Raw genomic sequence first — 24,169 nt, 5'->3', positions numbered from 1 at the left:
GAGAAGTTATGGCCACCAGAAAGAGCACTTTCTGTGAAAGACGAAACAACGAAAGCTCCCTAAGAGGCTCAAAGGGGGGTTTCTGTAAGGCCGTGAGGACCAGATTAAGGTCCCAGGGATCCAGGGGCCGCCGGTAAGGCGGAATGATGTGAGATGCGCCCTGCATGAAGGTGCGCACCTGGGCCAGTCGGGCGATACGCCGCTGGAACAACACTGACAGAGCCGAGACCTGTCCCTTGAGGGAATTGAGGGACAGTCCTAGCTGCAGACTGGACTGTAGAAAGGACAGGATGGTCGGCAAGGAAAACGGCCAAGGAGCATGGCCGGAAGAGCGACACCAGGACAGGAAAATTCTCCAAGTCCTGTGGTAAATCCTGGCCGAGGAAGACTTCCGAGCCTGAGTCATAGTGGAGATGACCTCGGAAGGAATGCCTGAAGCCGTAAGGATTCAGGGCTCAAGAGCCACGCCGTCAATCTGAGAGCCGCAGAATTCTGGCGGAAAACGGACCCTGTGAGAGAAGGTATGGGCGGTCCGGGAGATGCCACGGCACCTCTACGGACAGACGGAGCAGGTCTGGGAACCAAGCTCGCCTGGGCCAGTCTGGGGCGATGAGTACGACCCGACGGCCCTCCATTCTAATCTTGCGCAGGACTCTGGGCAAGAGAGCTAGAGGGGGAAACACGTAGGCCAGACGGAACTGGGACCAATCCTGAACCAGCACGTCCGCCGCCAAGGCCTGAGGATCGTGGGAGCGAGCCACGTAAACCGGGACCTTGTTGTCGTGCCGGGATGCCTATTAGATCCACTTCCGGAGTGCCCCACTTGCGACAGATTGAGCGGAACACTGCCGGATGCAGGGCCCACTCGCCGCTGTCCACGGTTTGACGGCTAGATAATCTGCCTCCCAGTTTTCTACGCCTGGGATGTGAACTGCGGATATGGTGGACTTGGAGTCCTCCGTCCACTGAAGGATACGCTGAACTTCCAACATTGCTAGGCGGCTGCAAGTCCCGCCCTGGTGATTGATGTAGGCAACTGCTGTCGCGTTGTCTGACTGGACTCGAATGTGCTTGCCCGCCGACAGGTGGAGAAAAGCTACGAGAGTTAGGAGCACAGCTCTGATTTCCAGCACATTGATCGAGAGGGCTGATTCGGACGGAGTCCAAGTGCCCTGTGCTCGGTGGTGGAGAAACACTGCTCCCCAGCCGGATAGACTGGCATCCGTGGTGAGAATCACCCAGGACGGGGCCAGAAAGGAGCGTCCCTGGGACAGAGAGAGGGGCCGAAGCCACCACTAAAGAGAGCTCCTGGACTGTGGCGACAGAGCCACTAACCTGTGCAAGGAAGAGGTCCGCTTGTCCCAACAGCGGAGAATGTCCAGCTGCAGGGGACCCAGATGGAACTGGCAAAGGGAACCGCTTCCATTGACGCCACCATCTGACCCAGCACATGCATGAGGTGCCTGATGGAATGACGGCGGAGCCTCAGCAGAGAGCGAACCGCCAGATGAAGGGACTGCTGTTTGACTAAGGGCAGCTTCACAAGTGCCAGCAGAGTCTTGAATTGCATCCCTAGGTACGTAAGTTCCTGGGTCGAGGTCAGAGTGGACTTGCAAGCGTGGCGAGAGTGAGCAAGACACTCCGCTGACAGTCTGCACTGGATGAAGCCTTGACTAGAAGGTCGTCCAGGTAAGGAATCACTGCCAACCCCTGGAGGTGCAGAACCGCAGCCACTGCTGCCATGACCTAGGTGAATACACGAGGGGCCGTGGCTAACCCGAAGGGGAGAGCCACGAATTGGAAATGTTCCTCTCCGATTACAAAACGTAGCCAACGCTGGTGTAAAACTGCGATTGGCACATGCGGATAGACATCTCTGATGTCGATGGATGCTAAGAAATCTCCTTGGGTCATTGACTGATCGCAGAGATTCCATGCAAAAATGCCGCACCTGAACATGCTTGTTGAGAAGCTTGAGATCCAGGTCGGAAGGCACTGTCCTTTTCGGGGACTAGGAAGAGATTTGAGTAGAAATCTCCGAACCGTTCCCAGTCGGGAACTGGTACAATCACTCCACTGGCCTGCAAGAATGCCACAGCCTGTGAAAAGGCGGCGGCCTTGGAGCAGGGGGGAGTTGACAGAAAAAAGAGAATTTTGTTACTTACCGTAAATTCTTTTTCTTATAGTTCCGACATGGGAGACCCAGACCATGGGGTGTATAGCTTCTGCCTCTGGAGGACACACAAAGTACTACACTCAAACGTGTAGCTCCTCCCTCCTAGCATATACACCCCCTGGTAGCCAGTCCTAGCCAGTTTAGTGCAAAAGCTGAAGGAGGACATCCACCCACAAGTAGAGACAGAGCAAAACCCGGAACAACCGGAACCTCTGTCTACAACAACAGCCGGTGATAACACACGGAACAAGAAAACCTGCCAACAGGCAACAGGGAGGGTGCTGGGTCTCCCATGTCGGAACTATAAGAAAAAGAATTTACGGTAAGTAACAAAATTCTCTTTTTCTTCATCGTTCCTTATGGGAGACCCAGACCATGGGACGTTCCAAAGCAGTCCATGGGTGGGAATAAACAGAAAAACTGAGAAGTAGGCGAAGCCTAACTTCACAAATGGGCGACAGCCGCCTGAAGGATGCGTTTGCCCAAGCTCGCATCTGCCGAAGCAAGAGCATGCACTTGGTAGTGCTTCGAAAAGGTATGCAGACTAGTCCAAGTGGCAGTCTGACAGACCTGCTGAGCCGTAGCCTGGGCCTGAAAGCCTAAGAGGCACCGACAGCTCTGGTCAAGTGTGCCTTGATCCCCGGCGGGAGAGGCACTTGAGTACACTGGTAGGTATCGGAAATGGCCGACCTAAACCAACGAGCCCGGGTCGGCTTAAATGCCGAGAGGCCCTTACGCTGACCAGTGGTCAGCACAAAAGAGAGGTGCACCGCCTAAGAACAGCGGTGCGAGACACATAGATCCGGAGCGCCCGCACCAGATCCAGAGTATGCAACGCCTTTTCAAAGCGATGAACAGGAGCCGGACAAAAGGAAGGCAGGGAAAATGCCCCGGTTAAGGTGGAAGCAGCAACCACCTTAGGGAGAAAGTCCGGAGTCGGATGGAGAACCACCTCGTCTTGATGAAAAACCAAAAAAGGGGGGACTCTGAAGAGAGTGCAGCCAAAACAGAGACTCTCTTGAGGGAAGTTATGGCCACTAGAAAGACCACTTTCTGTGAAAGACTAAACAAAGAAACCTCCCTAAGAGGCTCAAAGGGGGGTTTCCGGAAGCCGTGAGGACCGAATTAAGGTCCCAGGGCTCCAAAGGCCGCCGGTAAGGCGGAATGATGTGAGATGCGCCCTGCATGAAGGAGCGCACCTGAGCCAGCCGGGCGATACGCCGCTGGCACAACACTGACAGAGCCGAGACCTGTCCCTTAAGGGAATTGAGGGATAGTCCTAGCTGCAGACCGGACTGTAGAAGGGACAGGAGGGTCGGCAAGGCAAAAAGGCCAAAGGATACTTCCGAGCTCGAGTCATAGTGGAGATGACTTCAGGAGGGATACCAGAAGTCGTCAAGATCCAGGACTCAAAAGCCACGCCGTCAATCTGAGAGCCGCAGGTTCTGGCGGAAAGACGGACCTCGTGAGAGAAGGTCTGGACAGTCCGGGAGATGCCATGGCACCTCTACGGGCAGACGGAGCAGGTCAGGGTACCAAGCTAGCCTGGGTCAGTCAGGAGTAATGAGAATGACCCGACGGCCCTCCTTTCTGATCTTGCGCAGGACTCTGGGCAAGAACTAGAGGGTGAAACACGTAAGACAGACGAAGCTGGGACCAAACTTGAACCAGTGCGTCTGCCGCAAAAACCTGAGGATCGTGGAGCCACGGTTTGACGGCTGAGACAATCTGCCTCCCAGTTTTCCACGTCTGGGATGTGGGCTGCGGATATGGTGGACTAGGAGTCCTCCGTCCACTGAAGAATGCGATGAACCTCCAACATTGCCAGGCGGCTGAGTGTCCCGCCCTGGAGGTTGATGTAGGCAAACGCTGTAGCGTTGTCTGACTGGACTCGAATGTGCCTGGCCGCCAACAGATGGTGAAAGGCTTAGAGAGCTAGAAACACAGCTCTGATTTCCAGCACATTGATCCAGAGGGCTGATTCGGACAGAGTCCAAGTGCCCTGCGCTCCATGGTGGAGATATACTGCTCCCCAGCCGGATAGACTAGCCTCTTGGTGAGGATCACCCGAGACGGAGCCAGGAAGGAGCGTCCCTGAGACAGAGGGGCCGAAGCCACCACTGAAACGAGCCCCTGGTCTGTGGCGAAACCACCACCCCGTGGAAGGAGGAAGTCAGCTTGTTCCAACAGCGGAAAATATCCAACCGCAGAGGACGCAGATGGAACTGGGCAAGGGAATCGCTTCCATTGACACCACCATCTGATCCAGCACCTGTATTAGGTGCCTGATGGAACGACGTCGACCGCCAGCGGAGGGACTGTTGTTTGACTAAGGGCAGCTTCACAAGTGCCGACAGAGTCTCGAATTGCGTCCCTGGGTATGTGAACTTCTGGGTTGAAGTCAGAGTGGACTTGGACAGAATGACAAACCACCCGAATTGGTTAGAGTGGCAAGAGTGAGCGAGGCACTCCGCTAACAGTCTGCACTGGATGAAGCCCAGACTAGAAGGCTGTCCAGGACAAAAGGATCACTGCCAACCCTTAGAGGTGCAGGACCGCAAACACAGCTGCCCCGACCTTGAGAATACTCGAGGGGCCGTGGCTAACCCCAAGGGAAGAGCCACGAATTGGACCACTCTGATTGCAAAACGTAGCCAACGCTGGTGTGAAACTGCGATTGGCACATGCAGATAGGCATCTCTGATGTCGATGGATGCTAGGGAATCTCCTCGGGTCATTGATTGATCGCAGAGACTCCATGCGAAAATGCCGCACCTGAACATGCTTGAGAAGCTTGAGATCCAGGTCGGAAGGCACCGCCCTCTTCGGGTACTAGGAATAGATTTAAGCAGAAATCTCAGAACCGTTCCCAGTCGGGAACCGGTACAAATACTCCAGTGGCCTGCAAGAATGCCACAGCCTGTGATAAGGCGGCGGCCTTGGAGCAGGGGGGAGTTGACAGAAAAAATCTGTGTGGCGGGCTGGATAGAATTCTATCCTGTAGCCGTGGGAGATGGTATCTCGCACCCACTGATCGGAGACGTGTTAAAACCATACGTCGCCAAAGTGGGAGAGCCTGCCACCGACCAAGGACGTTGCTGGCGTGGCCAGATAGCCAGGAGGAGGCTGACTTAGTGGCAGCATCTCCTGCGGTCTTCTGAGGACGCGGCTTCGTGCGCCATTTGGGTTTACGATCCTTGGCTGAGCTAGTGGACGAGGCCGAGGGCTTAGAAAACGATCAGATGGAGGAACGAAAAGAACGAAACCTCGACTGATTCCTGCCCTGGACAGGTTTCCTGGTTTAGGTTTGTGGCATGGAAGAACTCTTCCCGCCAAGAGCTTCCTTAATAATTTCATCCAGTTGTTCCCGAATAGTCTGGTCCCAGCAAAAGGGAGCCCAGCAAGGAACTTCATTAGAAGCATCCGCCTTCCACTTCCGAAGCCACGGGAGCCTGCGGATAGCGAGGAAATTAGCCGAGGCCACCGCAGTGCGGTGAGAGTCTCCAGCATGGCAGACATGGCATAGGATGAAAAGACTGAAGTCTGGAAGTTAAGGCAACCATTTCGGGCATAGAGTCCCTGTGAGGGAATGCATCTCCTCTAGAGAAGCAGAGATGGCTTTGAAAGCCCGCACTGCTGCAAAAGCTGGGGAGAACGAGGCCCCTGCCGCCTCCATACAGATTTGGCCAGAAGGACAACCTGGCGGACAACAAAGCCGTAAGTGAGGAGCCATCAGCCACTGATACAACGGTCCGGGCCGAGAGTCTAAACACCGGAGGGACCACCTTTGGTGAATGAGCCCACTCCTTGACCACCTCTGGTGGAAGGGGAAAACTGTCATCAGAACCACGCTTTGGGAAGCGTTTGCCAGAGCAGACCCTGGGCTTGGTCACAGTGGCCTGAAAACTGGAGCGGTTAAGGAACACACTCCTTGTTCTCTTAGGCAAGGTAAACTGGTGCCTTTTTGCCAGAGAGGATTGCTCCTCTGATACTGGCGGATTGAGGTCCAGTACAGAATTAATGTACAGTGGGATCCTTAGAGAGGTGCCGTCAGCCACTGATACAACTATCCGGGCTGAAATACTAGACACCGGAGGGACCACCCTTGGTGAATGAGCCCACTCCTTGACCACCTGTGGTGGAAGGGGGAAACAGTCATCAGAACCACGCTTTGGGAGCGTCTGTCAGGACAGGCTCTGGGCTTGGTCACAGTGGGCTGAAAACTGGAGTGGTTAAGGAACACACTCCTTGTTCTCTTTAAGGTATACTGATGCCTTTCTGCCAGAGGGGGATACTCCCCTGATACAGGCGGATTGAGGTCCAGTACAAATATAATGGACACAATCAAAATCATTAGCATCTGCATCACCTTCGGACAGATCAATGGTACATGAAGTAGCGTCCGAGCCCCCAGTAAAGACATCCTCCTCGTCCAGTGAGTCAGATCGTGAATCAGAGCTGCGGGACGGGGAAGGACAGGGGACCCTGCGTCTCCATTTTACGAGGACGGGGTCTGAGACCAAATGAAGAGTCCTCTGAGAGCTTTGCTGAGCGAGCCGTAGCAGCAGAAGCGCCCTGAGAAGGGGGCTAATGCATGCTCAGCACCACCGGAGCCGGAGCAGCTGGAGGGACCACTGATGAGCCTCCAGGCTGAGGGACCACTGTGTTTATGTGCTCGGTACAGGCAGTACGAGTCTACATGCAGTGCATATTAAGATCAGCCTTGCAGCCTTGCTCTGATGTGAGACATGCTGCAGAAGTGGGGGCTCTGTGAGGGAATGCATCTCCAGAATGACCATCAGCAGAGTATATAAACAGAGAATATAAGCAGCTGCACAACCGGAGGTTGTGGCTTGCCAGACCGTTTAACATACATTTCTGTGCCCTCCAGTCCCCCAGCCCAGGCCCCCATTTGTCACAATGTGGTATCTCTGTGCCTATGCAGACATTGAGAACGCTGAGAAAATGGCGACCGGAGCGAGGAGAGGGGGCGGGGCCTACTCTGAGAGCGGGCAAATGAGGTATACAAGGGAGGGAATCTTTCCTCAGTGAGGAGTGTCCGTTCCCTGTGCTGAACAGCCGCTGGGCGGAGCCGCACTGTCCCACTGTATGACTAACATGCAGGGGCAGTGAAACCGAAACTAGGCCTCAGGCGAAGCCGGGGCCTAGATTTAAACATGCGGCCAGCGTGCAGGCACCATCGGCGCGGTTCTCCAGTGAAAACTGGAGAACCGGCCGGAAATGTTAACACAGTCATATAACACACTCTCCCCAATAAATAAAGTACAAGGGACCCCTGGAAAGACCACTTTCTGTGGTAAAAACGTCTCAATACTTAGCTTTTGAGACGCAGGGCCATGTCCCTGGGGGGGGGGGGGGTTAAACGCTCCGTCCGGCAGGATCCTGAAAGGGCTGCGGATGGAGACCGGTCTCCTGCAAAGCAGTGAGAACCGTGATGGCTCCCACTTCAAGCCAGAGCCCCAGGGGATGGTGAAGGAGCGCGGCATGTAAGGCTCCAGCCTTGTAAAATCAACCTTAACAGCACCGCCGACACAGTGGGGTGAGAAGGGACATGCCGGGAGTCCAGACTGGACCCACTTTGCTTCCAAATCTTTGAAATCCAAAAAATCAAAAATCAAAAATCAGAGAATGCATGTGTGTGTGTGTGACCTCCTGAACACAAAGCATTGAAACTGGCTAGGACTGGCTACCAGGGGGTGTATATGCTAGGAGGGAGGAGCTACACGTTTGAGTGTAGTGCTTTGTGTGTCCTCTGGAGGCAGAAGCTATACACTCCATGGTCTGGGTCTCCCATAAGGAACGATGAAGAAAAATCTGTTTGGCGGGCTGGATAGAATTCTATTCTGTAGCCGTGGGAGATGGTAACCCACACCCACTGATCGAAGACGTGTTGAAACCACACGTCGCCCAAGTGGGAGAGCCTGCCACCGACCAAGGACGTTGCTGGCGCAGCCAGATAATCAAGAGGAGGCTGCCTTGGTGGCAGCAGCTCCTGCGGACTTCTGAGGACGCGGCTTCATGCGCCAGTTGGTTTACGGACCTTGGCTGAGATAGTGGACGAGGCCGAGGGCTTAGAGGACGACCAGTTAGAGGAACGAAAGGAACGAAACCTCGACTGGTTCCTGCCCTGGACAGGTTTCCTGGGTTTGTGGCATGGAAGTACTCTTCCCGCCAAAAGCTTCCTTAATAATTTCATCCAGTTGTTCACCGAATAGACTGGTCCCAGCAAAAGGGAGCCCAGCAAGGAACTTCTTAAGAAGCATCTGCCTTCCACTCTCAAAGCCACAGGAGCCTGCGGATAGCGAGGGAGGTAGCCGAGGCCACCGCAGTGCGGTGACAGTCTCCAGCATGGCAGACATGGCATAGGATGAAAAGACTGGAGCCTGGAAGTTAAGGAAACCATTTCGGGCATACAGTCCCTGTGAGGGAATGCATCTCCTCTAGAGAAGCAGAGATGGCTTTGAGAGCCCGCACTGCTGCAAAAGATGGGGAGAACGAGGCCTCTGCCGCCTCATATATAGATTTGGCCAGAAGGTCAACCTGGCGGACAGTGGGATCCTTAGAGAGGTGCAGTCAGCCACTGATACAACTGTCCGGGCTGAAAGTCTAGACACCGGAGGGTCCACCCTTGGTGAATGAGCCCACTCCTTGACCACCTCTGGTGGAAGGGGGAAACAGTCATCAGAACCACGCTTTGGGAAGCGTCTGTCAGGACAGGCTCAGGGCTTGGTCACAGTGGCCTGAAAAACTGGAGTGGTTAAGGAACACACTCCTTGTTCTCTTAAGGTATACTGATGCCTTTCTGCCAGAGGGGGTTGCTCCCCTGATACAGGCGGATTGAGGTCCAGTACAAATATAATGGACGCAATCAAATCATTAGCATCTGCGTCACCTTCGGACAGATCAATGGGGTACATGAAGTAGCGTCCGAGCCCCTAGTAAAGGCATCCTCCTCGTCCTGCGAGTCAGCTCGTAAATCAGAGCTGCGGGACGAGGAAGGAAAGGGGACCCTGCGTCTCCATTTTAGGAGGACGGGGTCTAAGACCAGATGAACAATCCTCTGTGAGCTTTGCTGAGCGAGCCGTAGCAGCAGAAGCGCCCTGAGAAGGGGGCTGATGCATGCTCAGCAGTGTCCGGGACAGCTGTCCCCTGGAGAGAGGGATTCTACCCAAACCGGGGGTTCAGCCACCGGAGCCGGAGCAGCTGGGGGGACCACTGATGAGCTTCCAGGCTGAGGGACCACTATATTAGAGCAAGCATCACAATGTGGTTATGTGCTCGGTACAGGCAGTACGAGTCTACATGCAGTGCATATTAAGAACAGCCTTGCAGCCTTGCTCTGATGTGAGACATGCTGCAGAAGTGGGGGCTCTGTCCAGAATGACCCCCAGCAGAGTATATAAACAGTGTATATAAGCAGGTCCACAACCGGAGGTTGTGGCTTGCCAGACCGTTTAACATAGAGACATCTCTGTGCCCTCCAGATCCCCCAGCCCAGGCCCCCATTTGTCACAATGTGGTTATGCAGACATTGAGAACGCTGATAATGGCGCCGGAGCGAGGAGAGGGGGCGGGGCCTACTCTGAGAGCGGGATCCGGAGGGCAAATGAGGCATACAGGGGAGGGAATCTTTCCTCAGTGAGGAGTGTCCGTTCCCTGTGCTGAGCAGCCGCTGGGCGGAGCCGCACTGTCCCTCTGCATGACTGACATGCAGGGGCAGTGAAACCGAAAGTAGGCCGCAACTGAAGCCGGGGCCTAGATTTTTCCATGCGGCCAGCGTGCAGGCACCATCGGCGCGGTTCTCCAGTGAAAACTGGAGAACCGGCCGGAAATGTTAACACAGACATATAACACACTCTCCCCAATATATAAAGTACAAGGGACCCCTGGAAAGACCACTTTTTGTGGTAATAACGTCTCAGTACTTAGCTTGTGAGACGCAGGTGCCAGGTCCCTGGGGGATGAGCGCTCCGTCCGGCAGGATCCTGAAAGGGCTGCGGATGGAGACCGGTCTCCTGCAAAGCAGTGAGAACCGTGATGGCTCCCACTTCAAGCCAGAGCCTCAGGGGATGGTGAAGGAGCGCGGTATGTGAAGGCTCCAGCCTTGTAAAATCAACCTTAACAGCACCGCCGACACAGTGGGGTGAGAAGGGACCTGCTGGGAGTCCAGACTGGACCTGCTTTTCTTCCAAATCTTTGAAATCAAAAATCAAAATTCAGAGGATGCATGAGTGTGTGTGACCTCCTGAACACAAAGCATTGAACTGGGTGGATTTGTCATCCGGGGGGTGTATATGCTCGGAGGGAGGAGCTACACTTTTAGTGTAGTGCTTTGTGTGTCCTCCGGAGGCAGAAGCTATACACCCATGGTCTGGGTCTCCCATAAGGAACGATGAAGAAATCGCTTATCGGTGACATGGGGGTCCATTCTCTAATATCGTTGCTGCTGCAGTAACTATGCAGTTTGTCGTTCCTGCGGAAGCACATATCGCTCCGTGTGACACCACAGGAACGAGGAACCTCACCTTACCTGCCTCCCGCCCGCAATGCGGAAGGAAGGAAGTGGGCAGGATGTTATGTCCCACTCATCTCCGCCCCTCCGCTTCTATTGGGCGGCGGTTCAGTGACGCTGCTGTGACGTCACTTTGATGCTGAATGAACCGCCCCCTTAGAAAGGAGGCGGTTCGCCGGTCACAGCGATGTCGCAGGGCAGGTGTAGTGTGACGGGTCCGGGCGATGTTGTGCGCCACGGGCAGCGATTTGCCCGTGTAGCACAACCGATGGGGGTGGGTACCCACGGTAGCGATATAGGTCATGATATTGCAGCGTGTAAAGCGGCTTTTACACAAGATACACAGTGGGAATGTACCCAACTGGCTGACAAGTCATGCTGGAGCTGGCATTACCAGTATGTAATATATGGCCATGAAAGCGTTTATTTCTACTCCTCTTTGTAATTTATCACACCGTGTGAAGGTGTTAGTGATGTGGAGATCTGAGGGAAGCCCCGTGGCCTCTGCAGAGCGGTGCATCAGACAAGATTTAAGCAAAACAAAAGAGGAATTTACACAATTGTGCACTTTTGTAACCATCGTACCTGAAGGAGCAGTTTGCAAATTTCGTATTTCCCTTTTGCGGCGGCCTCATGTAAAGGTGTAAATTTCCACAAATCTGCAACATTGATAACTGCTCCATGTTTGACGAGAAGCTCCGCCACCTCGTAGTGTCCATATGAACAAGCGTTATGTAACGGAACCAAGCCCCTGGAGAGAGAGAAAAACATGCTCAAGCATTACCCCTGCTGGCTGGCAGATTATTTTAAGCATTCATATATGGGAGAAGACAGGATTACAAATCCCGCACACAGCAATACTACACGCTCACAGTGTACCTCCAATTCTATAGGTGGCAGTGCCACATTGTCCTTCCCTAAGACTAGCTGCTCACATAGGTGCCATATGGTGGCACCAAGTGAATATGGAGAAAATATTTGATTTAGACTAGGATTATACATGCAGTTTTGGGGGCTCAACAGAAGTGGACCCCAAAAAAAAAAAAAAAAAAAAAAGAAGAGGGAGGTAAATAGCCAAATGGTCGAAAAATAAACAAAAAAGGAATCATCTTAAAGAAAAAAAAATGTATCATCTTAACAGCAGATCATAAGCGGCATCTGTAAGTAATATTTCACTCAAATCTGTAAACTAAGAAAAGCAAAAAAGAAAGTGCTCTACTACAAAAGTTATTTAAAAAAGATGCTGCATTTATTTTCATCTCAAACCCCTAATAAAACAGAAAGACTGTAGCTGCCGCGCTGGACACACAGCCTGGGCACCGCTTACCCTTTGTCTTTTGCATGGACGTCAGCGCCGTGCTGCAACAGGTACTCCACAACAGCCACTCGATTGTATCCTGCAGCGAAATGGAGGGGTGTAGACTGACGCCCTTCTACATCCCGGCAGTTAACCGTTTGTGTGTTACACAATTTCTAGGAGTAGAAGGAACAGGGTCGTTTAATATAGATAGATTTTTGTGTACTCACCGTAAAATCTCTTTCTCTGAGTCTTCATTGGGGGACACAGGACCATGGGTTATGCTGCTGTCACTAGGAGGCTGACACTAAGTAGACATAAAAAGTTAGCTCCTCCCCAGCAGTATAACCCCTGAGCCGGAGGCGGACTCAATCAGTTTAGTGCACAAGCAGTAGGAGGAGAACCAAACAATCTTAGATAAGACAAGGAACAAACTATAACCAATTAGACGTGCGAACAATGGCCTGTGAATAAGGCCACTGAGGCAACAGACATGTAAAATGTAACCCAAAAAACACAAGTAGGGCGGGTGCTGTGTCCCCCAATGAAGACTCAGAGAAAGAGATTTTACGGTGAGTACACAAAAATCTATCTTTCTCCATCGTTTCATTGGGGGACACAGGACCATGGGACGTCCAAAAGCAGTCCGTGGGTGGGAAGAGAACCATCACCATAGATCGGTAGGAAACCGCTTCCTCCTGTCGGGCTTGACCCAGACCTACAGATACCTACCTTGTTACAGGCGTGCCACCGCCGCCCACAAGGATAACGGCAAGACTGGCCTCTGCCAAGCCCGGGTGTGAACCCGCTAGGAACTAGTAAGGTCTGCCGACTAGACCAGGTGGTGGCCCGGCAGACATCGGACCATCGACGTCTGAAGTCCAATCATCCAGGAGACTCCCCTTGGACGGTAGAAAAAAACGGCGGAGGTCCGTCTTCCATGCGATAGACTTCACCTATGGCGGAAAGGATCCATGTGGAAATCTTAGCCCTGGGCGCCGGCATGCGCCTCCTGGGACCGGGTGAAAGGATGAACTGTCCTGAAAAGATGAACTGACTGTCGGTGAAAACCGAAAAGTGCGGTCCAGAGGACACAACTACTGAGAGCTCGAACCAGCTCAGGAACGAATTAGGCCCTTTGCAGGATGAGAAGGTACTAGGACCGAACCCGAAAACCCAATCTCCTTATCTGGAAGGAAGGCGGGCTGCCTTGTACCGAAAGGAGGGTAGTGGCCGGAGCACCCCCCTTTGCCCTGCTGGAGGACCCGGAAAAAAAGGGGGGAACAAAGGCAACAAGAGAGAGCTGTCCGCCCTGATGCCCCTTGAAAAAAGGAGACGGCCACGACGAGCCCACCTATCCAAAACAGGTGGGAGTAAGAAGCACTCGGAAAGGTTCAAACCGAGAGCCGTGAAATGAACCCATCGCTAGATTAAGGTCCCACGTTCCTAGTGGACGGTGATGCCGCCGAGCCAGATGGACGCTTCTCTGCGTGAAACTCTTGATCGTGGAACGAGAAGTGATACGTCTCTGAAACCGGAATAACCGCGTCGACACCTGGCACCTAGAGGGACGCGCTAGAAGCCGCATCCCGCTCTGACTGCCAACCTGGCAGTAGTGCAGGAAGGAAGAGAGAGAGAGAAAAGAAGAAGTGCTCCTTACACCCCGGAGGAACTCCACCCGTGTGGTAATACATCTTCGAGGGAACCGGCTTCCCGGTCTATACATTGTCTGCATCCTTTTTGCCAATCGGCCTGTGCAAGCTAGAACCCGGGATCCGCTATTAAGGTCGTCAAACCTAGGGCTTCTAAGTCCCGGTGGAAGAGAGGGCCGCGACACGAAAGAACTGGACGGTCTGGAAAGCGCCACATGGCATCCGCGAGTGGATTGAGTGAGTTCTGTGAACTATGCTCGCCTGGGCCCCTCCATAGGCACCTTCTGCCTTGGTCCATCTTGAGAACGCTCGAGATCATGGGAAGCCGTGGGAAGATGCCGGAGAGAATGAACTGGCCTCACGGCCGGCCGAGGGCGTCGTCACCTAGCGCAGAGAGGGGGGCACCCTAGACGCGCCGTTGACTAGAAAGCTGGATCGGGGGCCAATAGGACCACTACTGGACGTCTTCTTTCGTCGTAGATCTGGCTGGAGACCTCCCTGTTGAGGAGCCAATTGCCTAGGCGAGGCCCTTCCCCGTCTAAACGTCCACGGTAGGGATGTGTACTGCCGAGATTAGAGCGCGACAAGATCCGGCCGGAGCAAGAACTTCTTGACCTGTTCCTTTGCCATGACACTTCCTGCGCCTCCCTGGTGGATGATGCACGCCACCGCTGTGGCATGGTTCGACTGGAACCTGATCGGGCAACCTCGCCCCAGTGAAGAAAAAACGTAACCGGTCTAACCGGATGGATCTGAATTCCGGAATGCTGAAGGGGAGACCACACTCAAGGGGTGTCCCTCGGGACCGAGCTGTGGAAAGGTGGACAAGCCCACCCTAGCATAGGAGACTGGTAACGGCTGATGCTATTCTCCAGAGGAGACGGAGAGGGGATCTTCCCAGGGAACGGTTACGAAGACAGGTCCACTAGGAAGGGAATGGCGGGTCCCCGGGACAAACGGAAGCTATTTATCTCCGTTCTTCCGTGGGGACCTCTGGAAGGGCAAGGATGTACACTGGTAAGTGTACCGCCGCTATCACCTCCACCAACCACTGCGGACTCGCCTACCGAACCCGACCTGGTGCGGGAAAGAAAACTACTCCTGCGTGAAGAGTAACTTCCCTTGGGCGGTCTCGAATAACATGCCTAAAGGGATGATCTACCGGGCCGGTGTCTGAAAGGACTCCAACCGGTAGATCAACTACCCTAGTAGCGAAAAAGTGACGATGACGGGGTCTAAACCCCAAGACGAGGATCCTTGAAGGAAGAAGTCTGGACCCCCAGGTCGTTTATGGGCGGAGTGACCGTAACGGCCCTGCAGAGTAGGATGTGCAGGAACAGGCGCCCTGATCCCCGCAAGCGCTCTTAAAAACTGGAATTGGCCGCTGCAATGCAAGGCGGAGGGACTGTTTGAGAGATAGAGGCGCCCTGACGGTTGCGGGTCGAACGGACTGGACCGAGCGTGAGGCGACGATCCTGAGCGTCTGGGCCGATGCTGGGAAGAGAAGTGCTCTTCCCTCACGTAGCCTAGGGGAAGATGTACGCTTCCCTCATGTAGCCTAAGGGATCCACTGGACTAACCTATTTCCGAAGGGACGGTCACCTACAGGCGGAAGGAAAGTCAGCGACTCCTTAGATGTCGTCTCCGCGTTCCAGCTCCTGAGTCAGAGGCCTCGACGGGAGTCACACTGCTGCTACAGGCTCAGGCCGTGCGGCTGGTAAAACGCCAGGGCTATGATGAGAAGGTACTTACCGCAGATGTCCACCAGTTCTGAATCGGCAGAGATGGAATGTAGTCCGCTGCGTAGGGTGTCCGTGTAGTCCCTGAGAGACGTCACGTTAGGGATGATAAGCTAAGAGGAAACCAGGCGGGTGGATCACAGGGGGGCATGCCCCTTCTCCCCGGAGCCCCTTGGAGAATGGATAAAGACAATAACAAAATTTACCGATGGTAACGTCCTGTCTGGATGGTGTCTGTGAAGGAGCAGTAACTCTGCGAACTATTGGATGTCCACTGCAAACATCATGGGTCCGCTAGGAAAGTCTTAAAGGAGACCTGTGTGCTCAGAGAAGAGAAGAGAACTATCCGTGCTCTTATGGTCTGACTCACCGTTTCCTCCCAGCTAATCGCCATGCGTCGAACCTCGGCGCCTGCTCGGAATCCAGCAGAGGTGGTACGTCTGGGTCATCACCAGAGAGGTCGGAAGGCTCCTGGACGAGCGGGAATTTTTGACCTGGGAATGAAGGAAAAACCAGGGGGAGGCGCCGAAGGCGAGACCTGGCGGGTCCGCTTCGAGCAGTGGATGAGGTCCCTGGTACGGGACTCACCTCCCCCGGTGCGTGCCGGAGAGAAAAGGACTGTCCGTACCTTTAAGGCTTGACTCACCATCTTTACCAGGCTATTAGTCCTGCGCCAAACATCCGGGTCCTCCTGCTCGAAGTCCAGCAGAGGTGGAACGCCTGGGCCATCCCCCAGAGGTCGAAAGGCTACCAGAGGAGAGGCAGTCTGGACCTGGGGATTAAGGTGAAAACTGGGGGCGCAGACGACGAGACCTGGCGGGTCCGCCTTGGGCAGAGGAAAAAGGTCCCTGGTACGGGACTCATCTCCCCGGTTGCGCCAGTCTTGCGGATGGTACGACAGAGCGTCGGCCGGGGACGCAGCGCATGCGCACCCACCCGAGGGACGTAGGCGAGGGGATGTAGGGCCTGAGACAGGGCGCTAACCCGCCGGCAGGGGCGGGATACAGGGGCGTGCAGTGCCAGGGGCTGCGGTAGCTGTAAAACACTAATGTAACATCATTTGGGTAATTCACAACAGAGGGAACAGCCCATACTAACTGTATCTCTGATGCTAACCAAGAACCCGAAGGAGTGCTTGTAAGAGTTAATAAATATATATATAAATCTATCTTTACGTATTGAAATAAACTGAGCCCAGCAAAAAGAAAAACAACCACTATCGTTAAATGAAGGTGGCTAATTTTGGTCAACTTTTCCCCAGATATGAGGGTTGCTGCAGCCTCAGCACTCCGCAGAACAGGGGACTGCTATAATCCCTCTTTTCTACTTTATTTTTTTTTTTTTTTTTTCGTTATATAAAATGGATGCTGAGGAGGCTGGAGGCGGGCCTAGGAGAGCGGGAAAAAACCCTCCACCGCCCCCCCTGGGATGCCTGGGGCTGGGAGGGGGGTGGCGACCGAGCGGCCGGCGGCCAATAGCGCTGCGGCAGGAGGCGGGCCTAGGACGCCGGGGACAGGGCCGAAGCCGGGACCTAAATTTTTGAGCTGCCCGTGCAGGGAAGATACCGACCGGCTGCCCTGCCAGCGAACGGAGGCGGCGGCGCAGCCGCGATGACCGGATGCCGGCCGGAAGCTCCGTGCACGCCGCTGCACTCTGTCGCCCGATGTGGATCGGGGCGTCCGGTGACTAGGCCCAGACCGGGGCCTAAATTTCGCCGCCGGCCGAGGAGGGGAAGGTAGGAGAGGGTGTCCTACCTGGTCGGCGGCGGCGCCCCTGTCCAGTGTGCAGGCGTGGAGCTCTGCACCTGTTCCTGTGTGCTCCGCACCCTGGAGGAAAGGCTGCGGCACCAGGGAGAAGAAATAGGAAGGCAGGGAGGTGGACGCCAGTGGGGGGTGGGAGCCCCCTGTAAACGTAGCAGCGCTGCGGGCCCCAGCATACATCCAGACGCGCTGCAGAGGTCCAGTCCCTGCTGTATGCCCCTTACACCCTTTGGGGTGATACCGCAGGGTGAATAGGGGGTGCCCCGGAAGGTTCTGCCCCGCGTGCCGACCCGGGAGTGGTACCACGGAAATTGGACGGGGGAGAGGGCCCGACGTCTCAAGCCTCTGCGACCCAGGGGAGTGGTACCCACACGGGCTGCGAGAGCTGAGGTAGAGAAACGATACCTGTAGAGACAGAAGTACCACAGATGAGATCGACGAGCGTCGCCGAGAAAAAATTTAAAAAATACGCAAAAAAATCAAGTGGCTGAAGGGGGCCCAGCCGGCCCACATCAGCCTCCTACGACACTAAGCAAAAACTGATTGAGTCCGCCTCCGGCTCAGGGGTTATACTGCTGGGGAGGAGCTAACTTTTTATGTCTACTTAGTGTCAGCCTCCTAGTGACAGCAGCATAACCCATGGTCCTGTGTCCCCCAATGAAACGATGGAGAAAAACGCTTTGCTCACATAAACTGTACGGTACTTTCCACATAGACACGTCTGCAGTATTAGCTGGAGTAAAGAGAAGCTGCTATTCACATTATAAGGGTATAGCAATTTATAGGGTAAAAAAAAACGTGTGTCAAACTCAGTAGGGACAAGTGTGAGAAATACATCAGATATGACAAGGCAATTTAGAGGGGTTGTCCAGAACATTGATATTGATGGACTATTTGGACAGCTCATCAATAAGTGATCAGTTGTGATCAGGACCAGACACTGCCAAAATGCGAGTTTTCAGAAGTGAAACACCATTGCTCCATACGCTGTGCCTTAGCCTCTCTGAGATAGGAGCTCAGCATATATTGAAGTGAATGGCTGAAGCTAAGGCTAGGTTCACACATCCAGCTTTTCGCTGGTTTGTTGGATTCGGCGAACGCCAGTACAGTGCAATATAGAACAATGGCAGTGCGACAAGCGCCAGTCACATGCTGTCATGTGACCAGAGCATGTGACCCAGAAGTTGTCGCGCTGCCATTGTACTGTACACACTGTACTGGAGTGCGCAGAATCCGGCAAACCGGCGAAAAGCCGAATGTGTGAAACCGGCTTAAGGCTACTTTCACACTTGCATTGTGCAGCATCCATCACAGTGCGTTGTGTGACAGATGTGACTGATGTGTTGCAATTAGTGTGGTAATAAAGGTAATGGGTTCCTGTGAAAGAACGTTTTGCGTTTGTTTTTTTATGTTTCCTCAGCCGGGAAAGGGCTCCGAAGGAAGAAAAGGAGATAGAAAGAGATCAGAAGCGCTTTTACACGATAACGTTCTGCTGAGCATGCTCAGTAGAATGTGACAGAATCCAGCACTGAAACCTGTCGCCAGACGCATGACGGTGGAATCCAGCACCATAGACATTCAATATGCCTCTTCACGGATCCCGACGGAATCCTGCGGAGTGCATTTTTTTTTTTTTTACAGCAACAAAAAATGTTACAGTGCGCGTTCCTCCCGCCCGACGGTCAGTCACTAAACGACTGATGCGCCGCGGGGGTGGATGCAACGCAAGACCATCCCTTGAAATCCGTCCTTAATAGAAGCCTATGAGGAATAAACTGATTCCCGCAAGGGTTACCGTAATTCAAGGCTGCGGATTGCAACGGATGCAGCTCAACGCAAGTGTGAAAGTAGCCTAATACTTGAGAACTTAAAAGTGTTATTTCCATCTTAAAGATCCTATCCCAATGTGTAATAGGTAAAATGCAAAACAAGGAAGCCGCGGAGACACTATCACATGTTTCTCAACGCTGGCAGGAAACTAGCCAGGTCTTTCACAGGGAAGGAACAACCACGGGAAGGGCAGTCTCCAGTCAAGGAAACCACCTATACCAAAACATGGTATCCATCCACAGACAGCTGTTTTGGGGTATTTGCCCCTCATCAGTGTGGAGTAGGAAACTGGCTAGTGGGAGCAATGTCTAGTAGAAGACTACATAGGTAAGGATGGTTGACCTTAGGGAGATCAACAGCCAGCACCGCGGAGCACCATCACGTGTTTTCTCAACGCAGTGATTCTAGAGCAATACCCCCTGGGAAATATGCAAAACAAGGAAGCCGCGGAGACACCATCACATGTTTCTCACCGTTGGCTGGTTTCCTTCCCTGTGAAAGACCTGGCTAGTTTCCTGCCAGCGTTGAGAAACATGTGATGGTGTCTCCGCGGCTTCCTTGTTTTGCATATTTCCCAGGGGGGCATTGCTCTAGAATCACTCCGTTGAGAAAACACGTGATGGTGCTCCGCAGTGCTGGATGTTGATCTCCCTAAGGTCAATCATCCTTACCTATAATGTGTAATAATCCAATTAGAAATGTAGTACAGTGGAACCTCAGATTACGAGTAACCCGGTTTGCGAGTATTTCGCTATACAAGCAAAGCTTGCTGTAAATTTGTAACTCCGTTTACGAGCAATGCTTTGCTGTATGAGCCAGTACTCACCGCACACACTTCCGATTCCATACTTAAACCGTGCTTTGACCCGCTCTTGAATTACACACAAACATGCACGTGCACACACACACACGCTCATCGCGTCAACGGAGGAACGTCCGCTGTCAGACGCTACTCCAAAGCAGCGCACTGGCCAATCAGAGGCAAGCGGCTCTTGCCTTTGACGTCAGTGCTCTGGCAGCAGAAGTTCCTCCATCATTGCGATGGTTACCCGATACACATCCTGTACCGGCGAACTACAAGAACCAGGAGGCCGGCGATGGAACGAAAGATAAGGTGAGCATAGTGTGTGTGTGTGTGTGTGTGTGTGTGTGTGTGTGTGTGTGTGTGTGTGTGTGTGTGTAATGGCACAATAGGGGACCATGATGGGACATCAAACAAGTTGTGGAACGAATTGTCTGCGCTTCCATTATTTCCTATGGGAAATTTTGCTTTGCTAGACGAGTAAGATGGTTTACAAGCACACTCCCAGAACGGACTGTTCTCGCAAACCAAGGTTCCACTGTATAGTTCTCCTGATATATACCTCATCTGCAGGACACTGCAGCTTAGGTATCCATGGTTACGATAAGTGGTTGTAACCACAGATACCCAAGCTGCAATGCCCTGCAGATGAAGTGACATGGCTATATCAGCAAAACTATACAACATTTTTAATTGGAGGGGTTTGATGATAATATTGTTATTACACCTACTACATATTGGGATAGGATCTTGGAGATGGGAATAACCCTTTAAAGGGAATCTTTCAGCAGGTATTTGCCATGCAATCTGAGAGTAGCAAGATGTAGGGGATGAGACCATGATTCTAGTAATGTGTCACAGGTCTGCATTCTACCTTTTTGATACCATGACAGTTTTCTCTGCTGCAGATCTATCAGTGCTCTGAATTCTTAGCTCTATATTACCTTCCCACACCACTGACCAGCAGCTTTCTGGGTACACTGTGCATTAACAGAAAACTGCTAATCAGTGGTGGGGGTGGGGTTAAATAGTAGTTGACTGGGAGGCAGGAGACACCTAGTCCTGTAGTGATAATCTCCTTCTGATAAAAGACTGATTTTATTAAAATCATCAATACAGGCCAGTTAGTGGCACATTCCTGTAATCCTGGTCTCTGTCCCTACATGCTCTCAGATTACATAGCAAAACCCTGCTGACAAATATTATTCTAGACCAGAAGACACACAACCACTCACTTTTATGGTTTCCATGTCTCCAGCTTTAGCAGCTTCTAGCAGTTGTCGATCCACATCTGAATTACTGAACGATAAGCCTTCTGGTTAAAAGAAACAAACATTAATGCACTTGTCATTAACATCATTAAAAAAAAAAAAAATAGAACAAAACCTAATAGTAAAAATGAATGAACATTTGATAAACTACACAAAACACATGAGATCTGTGTACCTTGGAGGAGCTGTTGCACACTCTCCTTCCCCATTTGAAGGGCAGTGAAGCCCTGTAGTGAGACGATGGCTGGGTCACACCCAGAGTTTAAGAGAATTCGGCAGGTTTGCAAATGGCCACAATGTGCAGCACGGTGGAGGCAGGTCTGCCCCAGGTTGTCCACTGCATTCATCTATTATAACAGAGGAATAAAGAGATTCAGAATCAGAGAGTGTAAATCTATCATTAGAGAACTGTATAGACAGGAGAAGGACAGATCACCATCTCTGACTGGCAGAACCCTTACCTTTGCCTCGTGTTTTAGCAGAACCTCTGCAACATCGTTGTGACCCTTCTCCGCTGCGACGTGGAGCGGTGTCAGAAAGCTTTAACGCACAAAAAAGGAAGAAAATTAGATTTTGAAAACAAGGATTTTACGAACACAAAAATCCCACTTAGACTTAGAACCGGACTTACTCTTTAGTCTTTTCATTGACATTGGCTCCTTTCCTAAGTAGTAGTTCACAAATTTGTTTTCGCTTGGGATACGGAGAAAATGCAGCAAAATGCTAAAATACATAAAAAAAAAATTTAAAAAAAAAATATTTTATCTGACATGAAATTTTGCTTTCTGGTGTTTTGAGACCGCACAACCATTTCACACAACATGCAGATTACAGACAGTTTGACGTTAATTCACACAATCATATTTTTGACCTGATTTTGGCAAATATTAGAGATGCAGGCCCAGGACTAGGATCACTACAGCACTACACTGCTGCTCCCAGCAACCAAGAAAACCACTGCTGTAGGAAGGACGGAAATAAAAGTCCAGCAAAGGCCAGACAGATGATGGTGGTAGTAGAAGATTATAATTAGGTGGACAGGCACGATCATCTGTCAGAGAATGTGAATGCCGAATAGTATCTTGTATTCCAGGAGCTCAGGTTCAGCATATTGATGATCGGGTAGGCAGATTGCTGGGTGGGGAAAACACAGCGGTCATGGTGCACACTGGTACTAATGACAAAGTTAGAGGGAGGTAGAAGGTCCTTAAAAATGAATAAAGGGAACAGGAGAGAAGCTGAAGTCCAGGACCTCCAAGGTGGTATTTTCAGTACTGCAGCCAGGGCCAAAGGCATCATTAGGATGGACTGTTTTTAGTTATATAAAGAATATTGTGAACCGTGATGTATATTGCATTCTGATGATGCCATGATCTGTTATGACTATATTGTGCCTAATAAAATTAGTTTAATTAAAAAAAAAAAAAAAAGATAAAGACAGTGGGAGTTAAAGGTGATAAGTGGCTAAAGCGGGCTTTACACGCTACAATTTATCTAACAATGTGTCGGCGGGGTCACATCGTAAGTAACGCACATCCGGCATCATAAGTTACACTGTAGCGTGTGAAACCTGCGTTCGATTGAACGTTAAAACGTTGATTGCATGCACGTCGTTCCAATCACTAAAAATTGAATGTCCGGTTGTTCAATGTTCCCGAGACAGCACACATCGCTCCATGTGGGACACCCCGGGAACGATGAACTCAGCTTACCTGCAGCCGGCGGCAATGCGGAAGGAAGAAGGTGGGCGGGATGTTTATGTCCCGCTCATCTCCGCCCCTCCGCTTCTATTGGCCGGCTGCCGTGTGACGTCGCGGTGACGCCAAATGTCCCTCCCACTCCAGGAAGTGGACGTTCGACGCCTACAGCGAGGTCGTATGGAAGGTAAGTACGTGTGACGGGGAAATAATAGTTTGTGCGACACGGGCAACAAACTGAACGTGCCACACATACGATGGGGGCGGGTCACATCGCATACGATATCGTATGCAAAATTGTAAGGTGTAAAGCAGGCTTTAGAAATTGACAAAGGAAGCAAGAGTTTGGGTTCATGAAAAATTGGGCCGACTTCTCCATCAGCTACAGGCTCTACGGTAGAGGCGGGGTCATCTCAATGGGGAGGGTGCAGCTGTGCTGGGGGAAAAATGGTCAGACAAATGGGGTAGCATTTAAACTAGGATCAGGGAGGGGGGAGTTTAGTTAAGCAAAAATTGGAATACAGTAGCTAAAAAGCTACAAGTTCTTGTCTATTGTTCAAGATTATTACTGAATTTTTCAGACTACAAGACGCACTTTTTCCCCACGGAGGCATCTTATGGTCCGGACGTACCTGGCTGTGGCTTGGGGCGTGGGGATGGAGAGGGTCATAGGAGGTAGGAGCTGGCATGGGAGCAACCACATGTATCCACGGGAAAAAAAAACACAACTATCCATTGTTCCCCACACCCATAATCCCGTCCTCTCTGCACTTAATCAAACGCCAAGAGATAAGCCAGATTATAGAGATGGGGGGCAGTCAATATTCATTCTCTTTAATGGAGTACAGGTGATCACCAGCCACCGATTACTGCCGTAGCTGAGTGATCACGTGTGTCCTATATTAAAGAGAATGAATATTTACTGCTCCCCACACCCATAATCACAGGCGTGGGAAGCAGTGAATATTCTGGCAGCTGAAGTCTGCGTGTAACTGGGGGCGTATGGTAGTGAGGACTAAGTATGCCCCGGGTGATACCCACCAGAGCCGTGTATTTACTGCCCACTACAATACACCACTGCTCCCAAAGAAGTAGACACAGTGGGGTGACATTTCTAAAGGAGCAGTAGTTTAATGTGTGCCTTGCCCGTTCCAGTGATGTGACCAGTGGTGTGTGACACCGCTCCGTCCACTTCTATGGGAGTAGTGGTGTAACGTGTGACCCACCCCCCATCCACTTCTATGGGAGTAGTAATGTAGTGGACTGTACAGGATAAACATTACATACATTAAATACTGCGTATCTAATCCCATTTTGTGTAATATACGCCGTTGAGCTCTGTATCTAATTACAGCGTGTCTTACTCGAAGCGTCTCTAAACCCAGCTCATGGTACATCGAGCTGCCCCAACT

At 52.0% G+C, this 24,169-nt stretch overlaps 1 protein-coding gene across 3 annotated transcripts in view; it reads right to left on the bottom strand.

The window, feature by feature from the left end:
* The window catches only part of TNKS2 (tankyrase 2), a 146,039-nt gene that overhangs the window by 54,829 nt on the left and 67,041 nt on the right, over positions 1 to 24,169 (bottom strand). For 2 of the 3 annotated variants that reach the window (XM_075348759.1, XM_075348762.1), the window contains exons 10-15: positions 21,692 to 21,783; positions 21,522 to 21,600; positions 21,236 to 21,407; positions 21,025 to 21,104; positions 12,037 to 12,182; positions 11,295 to 11,460 (exon numbers count right to left, since the gene is read on the bottom strand). In XM_075348759.1, the coding sequence (XP_075204874.1) occupies positions 11,295 to 11,460; positions 12,037 to 12,182; positions 21,025 to 21,104; positions 21,236 to 21,407; positions 21,522 to 21,600; positions 21,692 to 21,783 (735 nt within the window). The remainder of the gene's footprint in view (positions 1 to 11,294; positions 11,461 to 12,036; positions 12,183 to 21,024; positions 21,105 to 21,235; positions 21,408 to 21,521; positions 21,601 to 21,691; positions 21,784 to 24,169) is intronic. The other variant, XM_075348761.1, reaches the window with a different exon arrangement.

Source organism: Anomaloglossus baeobatrachus, chromosome 5, assembly GCF_048569485.1.
Source record: "Anomaloglossus baeobatrachus isolate aAnoBae1 chromosome 5, aAnoBae1.hap1, whole genome shotgun sequence".
NCBI classification, from domain to species: Eukaryota; Metazoa; Chordata; class Amphibia; order Anura; family Aromobatidae; genus Anomaloglossus; species Anomaloglossus baeobatrachus.
Note: the sequence above shows the minus strand (reverse complement) of the source record. Positions and strands in the feature narration are given on the sequence as shown.